At 45.7% G+C, this 19,298-nt stretch overlaps 1 protein-coding gene and 1 non-coding gene across 5 annotated transcripts in view; both read left to right on the top strand.

Moving 5' to 3' along the window:
* Positions 1 to 19,298, top strand: part of Fry (FRY microtubule binding protein) — a 404,412-nt gene that overhangs the window by 310,202 nt on the left and 74,912 nt on the right. For all 4 annotated transcript variants that reach the window (XM_057765235.1, XM_057765236.1, XM_057765234.1 and 1 more), the window contains 8 exons: positions 4,914 to 5,170; positions 6,466 to 6,612; positions 9,220 to 9,388; positions 10,880 to 10,970; positions 13,470 to 13,552; positions 16,061 to 16,211; positions 16,908 to 17,011; positions 18,682 to 18,867. In XM_057765235.1, coding sequence (XP_057621218.1) covers positions 4,914 to 5,170; positions 6,466 to 6,612; positions 9,220 to 9,388; positions 10,880 to 10,970; positions 13,470 to 13,552; positions 16,061 to 16,211; positions 16,908 to 17,011; positions 18,682 to 18,867 — 1,188 coding nt within the window. The remainder of the gene's footprint in view (positions 1 to 4,913; positions 5,171 to 6,465; positions 6,613 to 9,219; positions 9,389 to 10,879; positions 10,971 to 13,469; positions 13,553 to 16,060; positions 16,212 to 16,907; positions 17,012 to 18,681; positions 18,868 to 19,298) is intronic.
* LOC130872347 (U6 spliceosomal RNA) lies at positions 17,607 to 17,712 on the top strand. The gene has a single exon (XR_009056948.1). It is a non-coding gene; the product is annotated as a U6 spliceosomal RNA (small nuclear RNA).

The following is a 19,298-nucleotide window of genomic DNA, read 5'->3' as shown; positions in this document are numbered from 1 at the left end:
TTCCATCCACTGTGGCTCCTAACTCTTTCCCCCTCACCCTCTGAGGGTTCCCTGAGCTCTAAGGGGAGGTATTTGATGGAGACACCCCCTCCCATTTAGGGCTGAGTCTTCCAAGGTCTCTCACCCTCCGCATGATGTCTGGCTGTGTGTCTGTGTTCCTATTTGCCACAGGAGAATGCTTCTCCGAGGATGGCTAAGTAAGCCACTGGTCTATGAGTATGTCATTAATCATCTATCCGAATATCATTAAGAGTTACTTTATCAGTACAGATTTTTCCCTTTCTTTCTTTAGATCAGTATTATTTGGTTTTACCCAAGGTCTCTGGGCTCTCTAGTCTCAGGTTCTTGGTAACCCAAGCAGTGTTGGGGATGGGGTCCATCTCATGGAGTGTGGCCCTAGAGCAAATTGGATATTGGTTGGCTACTCCCACAGGCTTTGTACCACCATTACCCTAGCATATCTTACAGCCAGGACACCATTGTGGAAAAAGGGTTGTGGCTTGCTTGGTGTTTGTTTTCCTTTTAGTGGTGTGCAGAGTATGTTTCTGTACCAAAGATGCTGGAACGTAGGGGCGGCAGCTCTGTGTAGACACTGGCTCGACATCTCTGTCTTCAATGAGTTATGCAGCTGTTGGCTTCAGCAGTGGGGCCTTGCTGTCAGTTTGTGGAGGGCAACCTGTAGTCTTAGCAACAGCCTGGGTTGTTGACCGTAGGATCCCTTTGGCCAGCAACTCAATTAGATGTAACTGATCCCAGTACCAAAAGTTTCATTTGGTGAAAGAGACGGCCAGCTGGGACTCTGTCCCCCCGATTATTTGGCTATTTTTCATATTGCCTTCAGATATATATGTATCTTAGGAAACTTCTACTCTGTTAGATTCCCTATTTTTATGAGACTCCTGGGTGTGCCAACAAGTGAGTTTCTAATTCTTGTGCCTTCTCTTGGCTTCTCTTCCTTCTGTTGGTTTGTCTTGTCCAACTTCAGTGTAACAGATTTTGTTTTATACCATTACATTTTGTTACTTTTTTTAAAAAAATGAATGAATGGATGGATGGATGAATAGAAACTAGTCACTAGGGTAAAGGTTAACACTGAATGTCACTTGTACCTGCTGAGAGAGGAAATCTCTCCAATACACTGGGTACATCTACCACTCCAGGTCAGACGCATGCATGCTCAGGGGTAGTTGAGCAACATCTAGTGGACTCCACAGGGTTATTTGTGTGCTTTTATTTAGTTAGTTATGGTTTGGTGTTTTGTTTTGGGGGGCTGTAGGGGAGTGTGCTTTTATTTTGTTTTCTTGGTTTGGGGGATTGTTGTATTGGATTTTTTTGGTTTGTTTTTTTGAGAAAGAATTTAAAAGTGGGTAAGGAGGGGGAGAGGATCTGGAAGGAGTCGGGTGTGGGGAAGACTATGATAAAATATATTTAAATTTAAAAACTTTTAAAGAAAAAGAAAAGCTAAGAGCAACAGAATGGAGGCTGTAGTAGCTGACATAGCTCTGTAGCTGTTTCCGGGGTCGGGGTCCTCTTAAGTTTGAGTATGAGAAAATAGGCCAGGATGGTCAAGTTTCTGTTGCATGGTGTTATTAAATAAGAAACTTGAAATACAAAAGAATGGGAAAAAAGGAAAGGAAGAGAGAAAGGAGAGAGAGAGAAAAGAGAGAGAGAAGAGAAAAAGCCTGCCGTGTTTAAAGAGGAAGAGGGAAAGAGTGGAAGAGGGACTGGCTGGGAAGGGTGGCTGTAACTCAAGGAGAAAGTGGTTGTGTTATAAGGGTCTGACCTAATAGCCCAGGGAAAGCAGAACGAGGAGGCTGAAGCCAGAGGTTCACAGACAAGTGAAGTGTCTGGTGCTTGCTGCCTGGGAGACTGATGGCGGTGACAAACAGGCCACCCCAGGGAGAGCAGGAGTGTAGGGCAAAGCGTCCATGGAGAGCTGGCCTGGGATGCTGGAGCAGGCCTCCTCAGAAGAGACAGTCCTGAACGCAGAAGGCCACCTCACCCCGGGGAGGAAGAGGATGGGTGAGGCAGGGCACAGAAGGTCGGAGTGTGGAAGGGAAGAAAAGCCCTCCACCCACACCACACAGTCTGAACGCGGGGAAGGAACAACGGAGCAATGTTCTGGGGATATGGAGACTGTTCCCTGGGGGACAGATTTCTTCATGGAAATCTAGAGAAATAAAAGGGTTCCGAGGGGAGGGCAATGCCCAGCGTCCAAGGAGAGCAGCTCTGTGGGTTCCAGAGGGAGGTGGCCCGGCTGGGCTGAGAGCGGCCTCAGTCCTAAGCTTGTTTGGAAGATCAAGACTGAAGCCAATTTATTAGCTGAGAAGGGGAGTTGATAAAGTGGGGGCAACTGACAGCTGGGGAGGGGGATAGATCTTGCCTAACAGGCAGCAAAGCCCCGAGAATGAAATACAACCAATTCACATTCTTCTAAGCCATCCCCACTCTTGATTTATGACGTTTGGAAAAGACTGTGAAACATTAACAGGACCTAGTGGATTCCTGAATTGCCCGTGCTGTTACAGACCCTGTGGTGAGACTTCAGGGAACCTAATCACTTAGAAGCAGCTGGACAAGTTGTTTGGGTCCTGCCCGAAGGATCTAAAAATATGCACAGCCCCCCCCCCCCAAAACCCCCTCACGTTTTGTTTGACTTCTGTATTTCCCAGAGAGTTGACTCAATATCTGTGGCATCATCCATTCTCTTCAGAAACACCTCCACAACCCGAGGTGTCTATCTGTCTGACACCTCTGGCCGAATCCCCACTTTCTTGGCCCTCATGTCCAGCACACAGAATGCAATGAACACAATAAATGAGCTCGTGTCACGTGTTAGAAGCTGGCCATTGCTACAAAGTCCATTCGTTTTCATGCCATTGTTTAAAAATAGGCTTGTTTAATGTCCCCCCTCTCTCCCCTTCCCTCTCTCTTTCTCTCCCACCTACCTCTCTCTACTCTCTCTTTCCCCCTCACTCTCTCTCTCCCACCTCCCTCTCTCCTACCACCCTCTCTCCCTCTCTCACCTTCCTCTCTCTCCCTCTCTCTCCCACCTCCCTCTTCCTCCCTTTCTCTCTCCTTCTCCCTCTCTCTATCTTCCTCTCTCTCTCTAATACAGGTCTTTCCTATGGAGCATAAACAGCTCTTCTATAATAAAACTGTATTTTTGTAACCATTTCCTCAACTCGGCACCTTCTATGACCTGTCATTTTCTCTCTTGCCCCTGGGTTATTTGTCAGTATAATTTGTCACAGAGAACCTTCCCCAAACTCAGGAACCTGACTCTTTTTTTATTTATTTCAAAAAAAATTTTTGAGAATTTCATACATTAGTATGACCTCTTATTACATATATATTAATATATACATACATATAATATTGACCACGCACATACACAAGTCCCTTTTGTTGCTCATATATACGTGTATTTAGTGCTCACCATACTCCTGAGAAGTCTTGCCTGTTTTCATCCTGTCAGATTCAGTGGCTTGCTCTAACAAATACTCAGCCAGTGGGATTAGTGGATGTTCTGACACAGTAAGATGCAAGTGTTTATCATCCTAGCTAGAGCATATGTGTTGTGATGTGTGAGCTCTGGGAGCCAGCCAGATGGTGCAGCTGGTGCAGGTCCCGAGTCTGCTGGCCAGTTTGATTCCTGAGTCCCGTGTGGTAGAGGGAGAGAATCAGCTTCAGCAAGCCCACCTGTGTACCATGGCATAGCCCCCCACACACACACACAGTAAGCAGAAATTAGAGGGGCTGTAGAAATGGTTAAAAGCACTGACTGTTCTTTTTTTTTTTTTTTTTTTTTTTTTTTTTGGTTTTTCGAGACAGAGTTTCTCTGTGGCTTTGGAGCCTGTCCTGGAACTAGCTTTTGTAGACCAGGCTGGTCTCGAACTCACAGAGATTCACCTGTCTCTGCCTCCCAAGTGCTGGGATTAAAGGCGTGCGCCACCGCCGCCCAGCGCACTGACTGTTCTTGCAGAGGATCAAATCTAATGCCCTCTTCTAACCTCTATGGTAAGCTGTGTGGGCACCATACAGTGCAAGCTAAGTATTCATATTAGTAAAAATAAGCAAGCAAATAAATAAATGTAATAAGAAGAAATGTCTCTATTTTAAAAAGAAAAATTAAGTAATTTTGCATTGCTTGCTAATTACTTAATTTGCATTGACCTACATAAAAGCCTAACAGCTTAGCACCATCTGATTGGGACTTCCAGTTTAAGAAAAGGGCGAACGCAGTTAAAGTTTCTATTGGGGGCAGCCAAGGGATTTATCGCTGAGTCTGCCCTGCAGGCTGCTGGTGCTGCTAGGAGATGGGTGCTGTGCTGAGTCTGCCCTGCAGGCTGCTGGTGCTGCTAGGAGATGGGTGCTGTGCTGAGTCTGCCCTGCAGGCTGCTGGTGCTGCTAGGAGATGGGTGCTGTGCTGAGTCTGCCCTGCAGGATGCTGGTGTCTCCATCCCTAGCTGTGCAGTGTGAGACCCAAGCATAGGGGATTGCTCTTATTTTCCTGACCAACAGATGGACGAACCAAGAGGTCACTGAAGTGTCTGAGTCACAATGTCACCCATGTGGCTATTATGTGGCAGGAGTGAGATTTGCCACATGTCCCGCTGACCCCCAGGTCCTTATTTTGTACACCCTGCTACCCCTTTTCTACGAACTGTGCTTGAAATTGCAAGGCCTTCAGCTCTGCCCATGCTCACCAGCCCACCCCACCCCTAAGACACTTTCCTGTACTTGGGGGATCAGGGATGACCCTTACTTTTGTGATTTTGCAGTCCTGCATAGCTATGATATATGGTGGTCCTTTTAGTAAGTGCAAACTGATGTTGGATCAATAAATTGGTGTCCCTGCTGAGCCTGAACTGGAGATTAACCTGTAGCTCTCCTTCGCCCTGTCTCTTCAGAGGTGAGCCAGCGATTCCCCACAACGCACCCAAACGGACGTCAGATCATGCTCACCTACCTGTTGCCATGGCTACACAACATCGAACTGGTGGACAGCAGACTCCTCCTCCCAGGGTCAAGTCCCAGCAGCCCCGAGGAGGAGGTCAAGGACCGGGAAGGAGAAGTGACCGCCTGTCACGGACTAAAAGGGAATGGCTGGGGCTCTCCAGAAGCCACTTCGCTGGTCCTGAACAACCTCATGTACATGACAGCCAAGGTAACGCCAATAGCGTGGTCCTGAACAACCTCATGTACATGACAGCCAAGGTAACGCCAATAGCGTGGTTCCATAGTAGCAAAGCCCCGGCCTCACAGAACCTTTGCCTCAAACCCGACAAAGGCACAGGGGGGCTGAGTGGAGGCGATGGGTGCACTAGTGCCCTGAATGCTGCCACACTCTCTACTTAAAAATATTTACAGGGCCAGAAATGGAGAGTCTAGAGGTCAAGGCCATCCTCAGCTACATAGTGAGATGAGGCCAGCCTGGGCTACTGAGACCCTGTTTAAAAAAAGAAAAAGATGTTCATGATATTGCCAGAATAAACTCCCTTTTCCCCCACCCCAGTATTTAATAAAGGAAGATAATACTGTATTCATGGTGACATATTTCTGGTTCAGCTGCTCTCATAGAAGACCTGGATTCTATTCCTATTTTCTAGTTGTGCATGTGGTCTGATAATTTTGTGAGTTAGTAATGGTTGTATAAATAGGTAGGTGTGGGTTCAGAGGAGCTGGGAACCCAACCTTCATAATTTGCTTTAAAAAACAAGAAAATGAAAATAATGTGTTTGGTGTATTTAAAAAATGGTTATGGAAGAAGAGCAGTGGCGCACACCTTTAATCGCAGCACTCGGGAGGCAGAGGTAGGAGGATCTCTATGAGTGGAAGGCCAGTCTGATCTGCAGAGCAAGTTCTAGGATAGCCAAGACTACCCAGAGAAACCCTGTCTTGAAAAACAAAAGACAAAAGCAAAAGGGGGAGGGGAGCGGTGGTGCACACTTTTTATCCCAGCACTTGGGAGGTAGAGTCAGGCAGATCTCTGTGGGTTCAAGGTCAGCCTGGTCAACAGGACAGCCGGAACTGTTACATACACACACACCAAAAAATAACAGCTGTCTCAAAAAAAAATTTTTAATTAAAAAAATGGTTATGATGATAACTAGGGATGGATCTTGGGGTAGACCTCTTGTATTTTATGCAAAAAGCCCAGGATTCAAATGCCAAGCACAGCAACTAAAGAGTGGGAGGATTATGAGACGAGAGAGAGAGAGAGAGAGAGAGAGAGAGAGAGAGAGAGAGAGATCACATGTTGGCCTATAATTTTTTTAAAAATGCTTCTATAGGTACTTCATATAACTTATCTCTATATTGTGAATTGCTCTCCACTCATAAATGGCATTTTTCTATCAAATGTTCATTTTCCCCTCCTAATGACTTCAACCAATCATAACCTTCAAACCAACTTATGTTCTGCACACACTCACGCGGGCTGCCTTTTCTCGTTTGTGTTAGTACGGCGATGAAGTCCCAGGACCAGAAATGGAAAATGCTTGGAATGCACTAGCCAACAACGAAAAATGGAGCAACAACCTGAGGATCACACTGCAGTTCCTTATCAGTCTATGCGGGGTCAGCAGCGACACCGTCCTCCTGCCCTATGTAAGTGACATCCAAGCATCCAGGAGTGCTATTTCCTGCTGGGGTCCCCCTGCTGATGGAGGAGTTACTTTCATTTAATAAAGAAACTGCCTTGGCCCATTTATAGGCCAGCCCTTAGGTGGGTGGAGTAAACAGACAAAATGCTGGGAGAAGGAAGCCAAGTGAGGAGTCGCCATGATTCTCCCACTCCAGACAGACGCAGGTTAAGATCTTTCCTGGTAAGCCAGCTCATGGTACTACACAGAATATTAGAAATGGGTTAGATCAATATGTAAGAGCTAGCCAATAAGAGGCTAGAGCTAATGGGCCAGGCAGTGATTAAAATAATACAGTTTCCATGTAATTATTTCGGGGCATAAGCTAGCCATGCGGGCGGCTGGGTGCCGGGGACACAGCCCTGCCGCTCTTATTACAACACCCTGCCATTTGTAGCTCAGACTGTTGGCTCCCACTACAACAAAGGTCTTGGTTTTCAAATCCTGCACTTTCCCTGAGATCTCATCCAGGTGATGAACAAAAACATTGCTACCTTCCCATAGCACAGGCTTCATGTGCTACTGTCAGGGGCACCTGTCACCCCTTGGATTACATTACAGGACACTGACACCTGTGAATTGAGGATTATTTTTCTGAAAGTTACCAAAGCTTCCTCTACAAACAACACCAATATGAATGAGGCAGAATGCAAAAGATCACATCATTACTAACACACACAAAAAAAATGCTTCTGGTTTGCATCTTGACATTACTGGAATGAAATAAAAAGACAACAGACCTGGGGGTTTCTTTTCTTCTTTTTTATGATTTATTTATTTTTATTTTACATGGATGAGAGTTTACCTACATGTGTGTACACACACAGTATGCATGCAGTACCCATGGAGGCCAGAAGAGGGCACTGAATCCCCTAGAACTGGAGTCACAAATGGTTGTGCGCCACTAGGTCGGTGCTGGGAATTGAACTCTGTTCTTTTGTGGAGCAGCCAGTGGTCTTAAGCAATGAACCATCTCTCCAGCCTCAACTAGATTTTTCTTTCCAAAAGTAGGTGATAGGAGAGAAAACAAAGCAGAGCTATATTTATGGCATATTCTGTTTTTACTTGAGGATAGCAGCAGTTTCTAACACAGACTCACTTGGCTTCTCTGTATGTTTTCATGAGTGTATGCCTTCCTGTTGCCCTGAGCTGCTTTGGCCATGCTGCAGTATATGATTGCAGGGTTAGACACTGGGGCTTGCACTTATATGACACATTAATATGTTGTTTTTAAAACCTAAGACTTTGCTGGGTGGTGGTGGCGCACACCTTTAATCCCAGCACTCGGGAGGCAGAGGCAGGTGGATCGCTGTGAGTTGGAGGCCAGCCTGGTCTACAGAGTTCCAGAACAGCCAGGACTACACAGAGAAACCCTGTCTTGGGATTGGGGGGGTGGGGGGAACCCTAAGACTTGGCAGACAGTGAAAACTTGTTTCTAGTGACAAAGGAGATAGGAGGTGTCCTGGTTACTGTTCTATGGCTGTGAAGAGACAGCATGACCAGGGCAACTCTTACAACAGAAAGCATTTAATTGGGGGTTTGCTTACAGTGTCAGAAGGTAAGTCCATGATCGTGGTGGCAGGAAGCAGGCAGGCATGGTGCTGGAGCAGCAGCTGAGAGCTTTACAACCTGATCCATAGGTAGTAGGAAGAAAAGGAAAGAGATGCTGGGCGTGGCATGGGCTTTTGAAAGCCCACCCCTTGTGACACACCTTCTCCAACAAGACCACACCTCCTAATCCTTCTCAAACAGTTCTGCTAACTGGGGATCAAATATTCAAACATATGAGACTATGGTTCTCATCCAAACCACCATAGAAGGAGACTGTATTCCATTTTCAGTTTAAAAAAATAGCTGTCATTTTCCCAGAATGGATACGAGAAAATCATTTTTGACATATAAGTACCTTATACAGTAGCTACCAGTAAAAATCTTGCAATGTTTTTAGCTTAAGTTGACTCAATTTACGCTAAGAGTAATTTTTTTTTAATTGAGCAACTGAAGAAGGTACCTGTGTAAAGCACAATTAATAAAAACTCAGGGTCAAAAATTGGGGTTCAACCTGAAGATCCAAAAAGCAAAATAGCCAACCACTGGCTCATCCCTCAACCTCAGTCTGAAAATAGCCATCCGCTTCCTGGAATCTCAGAAGGAGACTGCATCTGAGAGCTCTCACCCCATCTTATATTCATCTCTAGGGCTGGGATCAAAAGTATGCACCACTGGGATCAAAGGCATGTACCACCCGATTTCTAGGATAGCTACTGGGATTAAAGGTGTGTGTCATTGTAACTACTGGGAATAAAGGTGTGTGCTCCCGTAACCTGGCCTGTAAGGCTGACCAGTGGGAGTGTCTTCCTCTCAGACCTTCAAACAGTCTTTATTTATGAACACATTTGAAATGCCACTACACCTGTGTGGTGCGGTTTTGTCCCCAGCACTGAGATCATCCAAAGACGGCAAAGGTTCGCTGTCTGACTGACAGTGCCCGATGACAGTGTGTTCCAAGGTGAGTGAGTTTCCAGCCCAAAGCTCTGACAGGAAATACATCTTCCTTTTGTCTTCTTCCAAGATTAAGAAGGTGGCAATCTACCTGTGCCGGAACAACACCATCCAGACTATGGAAGAGCTGCTCTTTGAGCTGCAGCAGACAGAGCCAGTGAACCCCATCGTCCAGCACTGTGACAATCCTCCTTTCTATCGCTTCACAGCCAGCAGCAAAGCCTCCGCAGCTGCTTCAGGTAAGGGCAGGCCCCCTGGGCACACACCTTGTCACGCAGTGCACTCAACAGGTTTGAGTGGGTCTCACTGTCCTTTGTCCTGGGAATGTATTCCTTGAAGAGGTGAACCCTCAGCACATTGTAATTGGATAACAATTGACTGGGTGAGGATCATCATGAGCCAGTGGCCCAGTGGCTTTCCTACCACAGAACTTACCAGGATGCAGTCACTGAGGAATCTCAGCTCTGAAGTTTCCACATACCTTAATGGATTCCCTTTGCTAGGCTCCTCCCAGGATTGCCTAGAATAGTCCATGAAACCCAAAGTGTTCAAAACTCTGAAACTTTTTGAGTACTGGCATGACAACCCAATATAAAAGCTCAATGTATACAAACCTTACTCATTTTTTAAGACTTATTTATTTTTATTTTGCTCATATTGTCTATATGTGTGTATGTGCACCATGTGCATGAAATGCCCTTGGAGGCCAGAAGAGGGCGTCAGATCCTGGACTGAAATTGCAGATGGTTGTGAGCTGCCATGTGGGTGCTGGGAGCCAAACCCAGGTCCTCTGCAAAAGCAGAAGGTACTCTTAACTGCTGAGCCATTTCTCCTGCCCCAGCTTTCTCATTGTTAAAAACATTACATGAAATTACCTTTAGCCACTGTGTAACAAAGGATACACAAAACAGAATTGAATTTCATGCTTACATTTGCGTCTGGGCCCTAAGTCAGTTTCATCGGACCCAAAAATCCCACAATCCAAAATATCTGAAATCAGAAATGTCCCTGATCCTGTTAATTCTGAATAACAGATTCTCACGGTGTTTTATAGCCTTCAGTCAGTTAGTATCTGTTCCTTTCATGAAACACATACTTCTTCCTTCACCCTTTACTTCCCTTCCCTTTACTTCACCCTGAATCCATCATCAGTCCCATCAGCTCCTACTCTCTCGTGCTCTCTTTCTCCTACTTCTTAGGGAAGTGTTTTGGTTTTTGGTTTTTTCAGAAAGACACTAGCCTAGGAATCAGAATCCTACTTAGTTTTCCTTTCATACTATTAGCTGAATAATTCCTGAACCCAGCAACACTAAAAGATCAAGCTAGGGAGGTGCCAGCCTTTAACCCCAGTGTTGGGGAAGCAGAAGAAGGTGGGCCATAAATTGACAGTCGGCCTCGGCTGTGTAGCAAGACCCTGTCTAAAGCGGCAGGGATAGAAGAAATTCTGGTGTGGCTGCAGCAGACCCACCTCTATCTCAGGTCATGACCTGAGGCTAGAGACTGCTAAGAATGTTATAGCCTCATTTTATGAGGAAGAAGGAATTGGGTTTGAAAACCAGATGTCTGGAACTCAATGCTATAGACTTAGAGACAGTTGTTTATGTCTCTAAGAATGTCTGAGATTACGGAAGACAAGAAGACGGTCAGGAATGGTGTTGTACAGGGAATCCTTTCCTGAACTACCTGCCCCTCTGAATGCCCCATCTCTGATGCCTCCTTTCCTTCTGCAGGAACCACCTCAAGCAGTAACACTGTAGTCGCGGGCCAGGACAGCTTCCCGGACCCTGAGGAGAGCAAGACTCTCAAAGAGTCTGATGACAGGTCAGTGCAGCATTTGGCTTACTGTCCGTTCTAACGTTCAGCAGGAGTCTGTGCAAAGGCGTCACACGTTAGTGGAGTTTCCTAAGTGCATACGAACTGAAATCCATCTTTACACTCAGGAACACAGACTGACTTTCCAGCCCTGTCTGATGTATCCCTAAAGATACATCCTTCACAAAATCAGCGAGAACACTGTTCTGGTGGCTGAGTTCCACTTACACTTGGGCATCGTAAAAATCCCTGGTTGGAGGCTGGAGAGATGGCTCAGTGGTTAAAATCACCAGATGCTCTTCAAAAACCCAGATTCTGTCATCAGCACACACATCATAGTGCAAACTATCTGTAACTCCAGATCTGGGGGAATCCAGCGCCCTCTTCTGGCCTCCACAGGTACTGCATGCACATGCATACATACAGGCACTAATCTGCATAAAATAAACAAAATCCTTGTGGAATTTTTTTTTAAAAGCATTGTTCTGCTAGTGGGCACAAACCATTTGGAATTAGGGGAGATTTGGCATGTGGAGCTTTCAAACCTAATTACTACGTGGTTTCTTAAATGCCTTGAGGTAAGTTCTCTGCAACAACATTACATTAATCGGCTTTTGTTACTGTAGCAAATGCCTGAGGCTGGCTGACTCATAAGGAAAGAAGTTTGGTTAGTTGTTGTAGGGGCTGGTGTTCTGAACAGCACAGTGTGGGCTTTAGCATAGGCGCCAACTGGCTACATCGTATCATAACAGGAACATGTGTGAACATTTAAGTACTCTCTTTCCCTCCTTCTCTCTCTCCTCATATAAAACCACCAGAATTACAGAGGCTCCATCCTAATTACCTTACATAATCCAGTTATTGTCCTCAGGGCCTCACTTCTTTTCATACACATAACTATATTTATAGGCTGGCTTGCCTCAGAGTAGAGAGAATAACACATTGCAATATCCTGATAGTCAGTCAGGTCAGAGCCCTTGGGGTGTTTGTCACCTCAGACACCCACTCAGAAGTATCATGGCATGGACAGTGTCCCTGCACTGTCACCTCCCTAAGGTTGACACCAGACAAGTTGTTTAATCTCACTAAGCCTCAGTTTCCCCATTCGTAAAGTGAGTAACGCTTCTGTCAAAAATGAGAGGCAAATTAAATGAGACGGTGCATGTGGCGTTAATGTATGTGACGTCAGTGTATGCGACGTCAGTATATATGACGTCAGTATATATGACGTCAGTGTGTGACGTCGGTGTGTGTGACGTCAGTGTATATGATGTTAGTGTACGTGACGTCAGTGTACGTGACGTCAGTGTATGTGATGTCAGTGTATGTGACGTCAGTGTATGTGACGTTAGTGCATGGGACGTTAGTGTATGAGACGTTAATGTGTGTGACGTCAGTGCATGGGACGTTAGTGTATGAGACGTTAGTGTGTGTGACGTTAGTGTGTGTGACATTAGTGCATGGGACGTTAGTGCATGTGACGTTAGTGTATGTGACGTTAGTGTGTGTGACGTTAGTGTATGTGATGTTAGTGTATGTGACATTAATGTATGTGACATTAGTGTATGTGACGTTAGTGCATGGGACGCTAATGTATGTGACTCAGTGCATGGGACGTTAGTGTATGTGATGTTAGTGCATGGGATGTTAGTGTATGAGACATTAGTGTGTGTGACGTTAGTGTATGGATGTTAGTGTGTGTGACGTCAGTGCATGGTTACTATAACCATTCTTTTCCCTTACCTGAACAATCTGCAAGAGGGGCAGATGGAAAAGTCCTTTCAATCATAGGATTACATTTCTCCAAACTATCACTTTCCTGAAAATTCTTTGAATATTTTGCAGGAAGCTTTAATTTGTCCCCAGTCCCAGATTGCTCGTGTAGCTGCTATGTGCGTTCCTGCTTCTTCACGTCTTTACTTGCTCAGCAACTCAGCAGGTTTGGCGGACTGATGGGCCTCTCCTGTCAGGGACATTTGACCACATGCTCCTCTTCATTTCACAACAGATGTTAGCTTTTGCAGTTGACTACGACGTTATCCTAAAGTATCCTTATTCTCCCAAGGCTTGGGCTTTGGCTGACATGCGGAAGGGGACCTCTGGCCTCCCAACTGAAAAAGGAAATGTTTCGGGTATAAAGACTGTAATAGTACTGTAAGAAACACATACCAGCCCAGGTGGCATTGGCCTACAATCCCAGCACTCAGGAGTCAGAGGCAGGTGGATCCCTTTGAGTTCAAAGCCAACCTGGTGTACCTGGGGAGTTCCAGGCCAGGCCAGTGAGACCCCATCTAAAGAAAGAGGAAGAGGAAGAAGGAAGATAAAAGAAAAGCAGCAACATTATAACTAAGCCCTCCCTCCCCCTTCCTGCCACACACACACACGCACACACACACACACACACACACACACGGAGAAAGCCGGCGGCCACTAAATTGTAGAATCTACTTTTGGGCAACAGCACATTCTGACATGTCACCATATCACGGCTGTGTTTTGTTTTTGAAGGTTTAGCAATGTGATCCGAGCCCATACTCGCCTGGAGTCAAGATACAGCAACAGCTCTGGAGGGTCCTACGATGAGGATAAAAGTGAGTACCTGGGGCCGCGAGGTTAAGTCTGGAAAGGTCTTTACCCAGTCCTGTGCGCTTCCCATGGTGATGCCAAGTTGGAGAAAGCCTAGTAAGAAGTTAGCTCTTGGGGCTGGAGAGATGGCTCAGCGGTTAAGAGCACTGCCTGTTCTTAAAGCCGTGGGCAGTTGGATAAACCAGAAAGGTTAATGCGCTCATAGTTCTGTTTGAGGCCTTAGCAGCCTCTGTAGATACAGTCAAAATAAATATAAATTGTCTAGGAATCAAAGAAATCCTAGAAACTCAGTGACATGAGTCTGTGTTGTGGAACTTTCTTAAGGAATTTTTCTATTTCTAATTGTTTACATTATGGGCATTGTCATCAGAAGAGGGTATCAGTTCCCCAGAACTGGAGTTGCAGATCATTGTGAAATGCCATATGGGTGCTGGGGATTGAACCTGGGTCCTCTGGAGAAGTAGCAGTGGGTTCAATTCCCAGCATCATGTTAGCAGCTAATAATCCCCTGTAACTCCACTTCCAGGGGATCTGATACCTTCTTCTGGCCTCTGTGGGCAACTGCACACACGTGGTACCAAGACATATGTTCAGGAAGGCATGCACATGCATATAAATAAAAATAAATAGGGGCTAGACAGGTGGCTCAGTGGTTAAGAGCACTGGCTGCTTTTTACAGAGGACCCAGGTTCAATTCCCAGCACCCACATGACAGCTCACACTCTGTAACTATGGTTCCAAGCAATCTGACACCCTTCCACAGATATACATACAGGCAAAACATCACTCTACATAAAATGAAATAAAAATAAACACAAAAAGACTCTTAAATAAATAAAATTTGGGTTCAGAGGTTAAGCAGTATGCTGACACCTGCCCTGGAGTGTGACAGGCGTGGGGTGGCAGCACCCATCTCCTTGTGAGACCCTTCTCCTGTACCTCAGCCAGGTTATTCCTCGGACGGCTGCCCCTGCCCGCCTTCAAGGTGCAGAGTGTAGACTTGGATAGGCATTGCCCTCCCTTGCAGGGTTGGCAGAATGAGCATGGTACTGACTTGATTGCTGTCATCTTCAAGGCGTCCTAGTGACCTGTCAGACAAAGCATGACGGCACTTCGTGGTCAGGTGGGTTTCAGAAAAACACCCTCACATCATTTCTTCTGATTTCTCAGAACAACCAAAATTTAAAAAATAAAAGCACGTGGTGCTTTCGACTATGCTCTTGTGTGACAGAGCACTGAGTCCTCGCTGAGAAGAGAGCCTAGAGGACCATTCCGATCAGGGGAGACAGTAGAGTTAAGTTCTTGAGTCTGGACCAAGTCTTGTCTAATGATGCGCAGACCAGCAAGGAAGTCATCATGATTGAGGCAGAGTGAACAGTGAGGAAATAGGAGGCTGTTAGCCAGGAGAGAAACGTGGTAGCCTTGTAAAGACTTCTAAGGTCACTGTGTGGGTTGTGGGCTTCCTTCTGGGTGTAAAGGGGACCTCTGGAGAGTGTTGAACAAGGAAAGACACATGCCCAAAGTTTCCAAGGGATGGCTCTGGCTTCTCTGTGGAACACAGGCTGTGCGCAGAGTAAGAACAGAGGCGAGATGACAGTAAGGAGCCATGGTGACAGAGGAGGTGGGTTAAGCACAGATAGAGACAAGGCTAGACACAAGTGTCCAGATGCAAGGTATGTGCTCAGAAGGCAAATCTCTCTGACTGTGTTGAGATGTTAATATTCTTGTATGAAATACCCGCCATTAGACTCTTAAGATGAAAGTACATAGGACAGAGCTCGACATGTACCTGCCCGTGTCGGTCCCCTGCCATGTTACATAGGACAGAGCTCGACATGTACCTGCCCGTGTCGGTCCCCTGCCATGTTACATAGGACAGAGCTCGACATGTACCTGCCCGTGTCGGTCCCCTGCCATGTTAGCGCTGTTGTCATTGGGCCTGGCAGTTGGATGTGGGATGAGAGGACAGGCACTTGCTCTGAGCTAAGTAGAAATAAGAACTGCATTTCAGGAGCTGGAGAGATGGCTCAGTGGTCAAGAGCACTGACTACTCTTCCAAAGGACCCGGGTTCAATTCCCAGCACCCATATGGCAGCTCACACCTGTCTATAACTCCAAAATCTGACGCCCTCATACAGCCATAGATGCAGATGAAACACCAATACACACAAAGTTTTTAAAAAAATTATAGATAGCTAGATTATTTTTTTAAAAGAACTGCATTTCTCTGTAATGGGGAAGGCTGGAAACATTTTCCCTATCATGGGAATTATGATTGAACATTTTCTAATCTGTATTTTTATTTGTTCTTTTATGAATAACTATAAATCATCAAGTAATAGTTAATCAAATAATTACAGAATCTACTGGTTTAACTCATGTAACAGCACGCTTAGTGAGTTGCTGTCTCAGCAAGCATACATGTATAAGATGCTTTCTGAAAACATCAATTGTGGTCAGCACAAGTCTTTTTCCCCTGAAAATAAAGCCACCATGTCTTTCTCGTCCTCCAGATGATCCGATCTCTCCCTACACGGGCTGGTTGCTAACGATCACAGAGGCCAAGCAGCCACAGCCTTTACCCATGCCTTGTACTGGAGGATGCTGGGCCCCCTTGGTCGACTACCTCCCAGAGACCATCACTCCGCGGGGGCCGCTGCACAGGTGAGCGCATGCAGGGATGTAGGGAAATGAGTAGTTGGCTTTGGAAGGATTTCTCTACCGATAAGATGAGGAATGTTTGCCTGGCCTCACTACAGGAGGGCCCTTTTTAAATCGGGGGGGGGGGGGATTTTACTGCCTTTATCCCCAGATCCTAGAATATTAGCAGAGTTTAGTTAACTATCAGCCTGTGACCCTTTGAAGCTCTCCTTGATGTAATATTGAAACTAATTCGGTGATGCCTGTTAGATTGCACAGAACTTCAAGGGATGGAATCCTCTTCCATCTCTCCCTTTTTCTTCAGCTCTGGTTGCTAGAAGACTCACCATTCTGTGATAAGCCTAACTGGTTTTTCTTGTAGTGGGCTCTGTGCTGTTCCTGGGGAGCCCAAGAGATGGCTCAGCAGATAACAGCACTGGCTGCTCTTGCAGAGGACCAGGGTTTCATTCCCAGCACCACATGGGTTTCTGGGGGACCTAGTGCCCTCTTCTGGCCTCTGTGGGCATTGCATGCAGATGGCATGCAGGCACTTATAAACATCCAGTAAAAATAAACAAACTTTTAAATTCTGTCTCTCTTGAATAAGTACCTTTACGTAGCTTTTCAGTGAATCTTAGTTGCATTTAGCTGTGACTTGGCCTGCTGAAGTCCTTACATCCTTTATAAAAGTGGCGTTTGTTTCTCCATTTTGTTGGTCAGGTGCAATATCGCTGTGATTTTTATGACTGAGATGGTGGTGGATCATAGTGTGAGAGAAGACTGGGCTCTTCACCTTCCATTGCTACTTCACGCTGTCTTCTTAGGTAAGACTGGATCTAAAGGGAATTCTCACCAACAGGATGATAAACACGTAGAGGGCTTACATAGACCTGTTCTTCACGGCACATAGGTTAGCTTCAGTTATAAAATCAATCCTCTCCTTTCTCATTGTACCTTTATGCTTTGTAATATGTCTTGTTCCTGGTGATCAGTCATAGCTTAACACTGACATTTCTGTAATCTAAATATGTTGTTAATGATGCATCTTTCAAGATACCCAAAATAGGGCTGGAGAGATGACTCAGCGGTTAAGAGCACTGGCTGTTCTTCCAAAGTTTCTGAGTTCAATTCCCAGCAACCACATGGTGGTTCATACCTTAAAAATGCATTACATAAATAAAGACAACCCACATAGTATGAGTTTATTTGGGGGATCCTCAGCTGAGGAAACAAATAGAAAGCTGTGAAATCTGATCAAAACAAAGAGAGAACCAGATAGTGGTGGTGCATGCCTTTAATCCCAACACTTGGGAAGCAGAGGCAGGTGGATGAGTTTGAGGCCAGTCTGATCTACAAGAGCTAGTTCCAGGACAGGCTCCAAAGCTACAGAGAAGCCCTGTCTCAAAAAAATCAGAGAGAGTGCTCACTTTGGCAGCACATATACTAAATTGGAATGATACAGAGAAGATTAGCATAGCCCCTACGCAAGGATGACATGCAAATTCGTGAAGTGTTCCATAAAAAAAAATCAGAGAGAGAGAGAGAAATAAGAGGGAATGTAGCAGGCTAAATACCTAGCTTTAGGTGTCCAAGTGATGGGCAAAAACTAGAAGAAGAACCATCTAGAACATCAGTTAAGTTGGAAAAAGAGAATAGAATGTAGATCCTTTAAGCCTGGCATGGTGGCACATACCTGTGATCCCAGCACTGTGACTAATGGAAGATCTCAAGCTCAAAGCCAGCATGTACTTCCTAACAAGATATAGCTCACAAATACATGTTTTTATTTTTTAAAAAAAAAAGACACTTTAATAGCAGATTCAGGGAAGAGAATACATCAAGCAAAAAGAATATGAACCACATTAAATGCTATGGAGAGGTCAGAAAAGGCCTGCTGTCGACACTTTATGCAAACTGTTGTAACTGGGGACGGCAGGCTGCTTCTCGGCCCAGCTAGCTTTACACCCGAAATAATTACACAGAAATTGTATCCATTTAAACACTGCCTGGCTCATTAGTTCCAGCCTCTTATTGGTTAATTATCACATCTTGATTAATCATTTCTAATAATCTGTGTAGCACCATGAAGTGGTGGCTTACCAGGAAGATTCTAACCTACGTTCATCTCGGGCCAAAGCTTCATGGCGTCTGCCTGACTCTGTTTTCTTTCTCCCAGAATTTTGATGGGTCTACTCCGCCTATCTAAGCTGCTGTCCTATCAAAAGGCCAAGGCAGTTTCTTTATTTGACCAATGAAAGTAACACAGAAGGCCCTCCTACTCCAGCAAACATTTCATTTAAGTCACAAAGCATCTTATTTTCCCTAAGCCCAACTTTATTATGTTGGTAACCCAAAGACTAACAAAGACAGCTAATGGTTCTCCCACCCGACAGGCATTCCTGTAGGCATCCTAGAGTCCTCGCTATCCCTGAATCTCAAGGGGCTTTAGCGGTTAGCGTTGGTTGACATTAAGAGATTGTGCCCTTGGTTCCAGGTTTGGACCATTATCGGCCTGAAGTCTTTGAGCACAGCAAAAAGCTGCTCCTTCACCTCCTCATCGCCCTTTCCTGCAACAGCAACTTTCATACCATTGCCTCAGTCCTGCTGCAGACCCGAGAGCTGGGGGAAGCCAAGACGCTAACCATGCAGCCGGCCTACCAGCCAGAATATCTCTATACAGGTGAGAAGGGGTGGGTGTGCGCACGGCACCAGTGGGGAGGTGGGTGGGGGTGGGGGCCGTGAAGCCCACACTCGCTTCTGCAGCACCATTGGGGAAGTGGATGGAGGAGGCCAGGGAGCCCATGCTCACTTCCCTTGTGCTGGCATCCTGCTTTTCGCACTGATAAAATAACACCGTTTCGTGTGAACGTGGCTCTGAAAAGCCTTTTTATGGTTGAGCGTTTTAAAGTGCATTTTTTATAATTTTTTGACTGCTGCCCCCAGGGAGTATGTCCCTCTGATATGCTGACCTTACAATGCTCAGCACTCAAGAGCACTGGCTGTGGGACCACAAGGTGACTCTGCCCCCTGCCTAAGCAGGACATGGCGAGTGTGCTAGGTGTCCCTCCTTGTTCCCCTGAAGGGGTTTGCACTTTACTGAGTGACTGTCTA

Source organism: Chionomys nivalis, chromosome 3, assembly GCF_950005125.1.
Source record: "Chionomys nivalis chromosome 3, mChiNiv1.1, whole genome shotgun sequence".
NCBI lineage: Eukaryota > Metazoa > Chordata > Mammalia > Rodentia > Cricetidae > Chionomys > Chionomys nivalis.
Note: the sequence above shows the minus strand (reverse complement) of the source record. Positions and strands in the feature narration are given on the sequence as shown.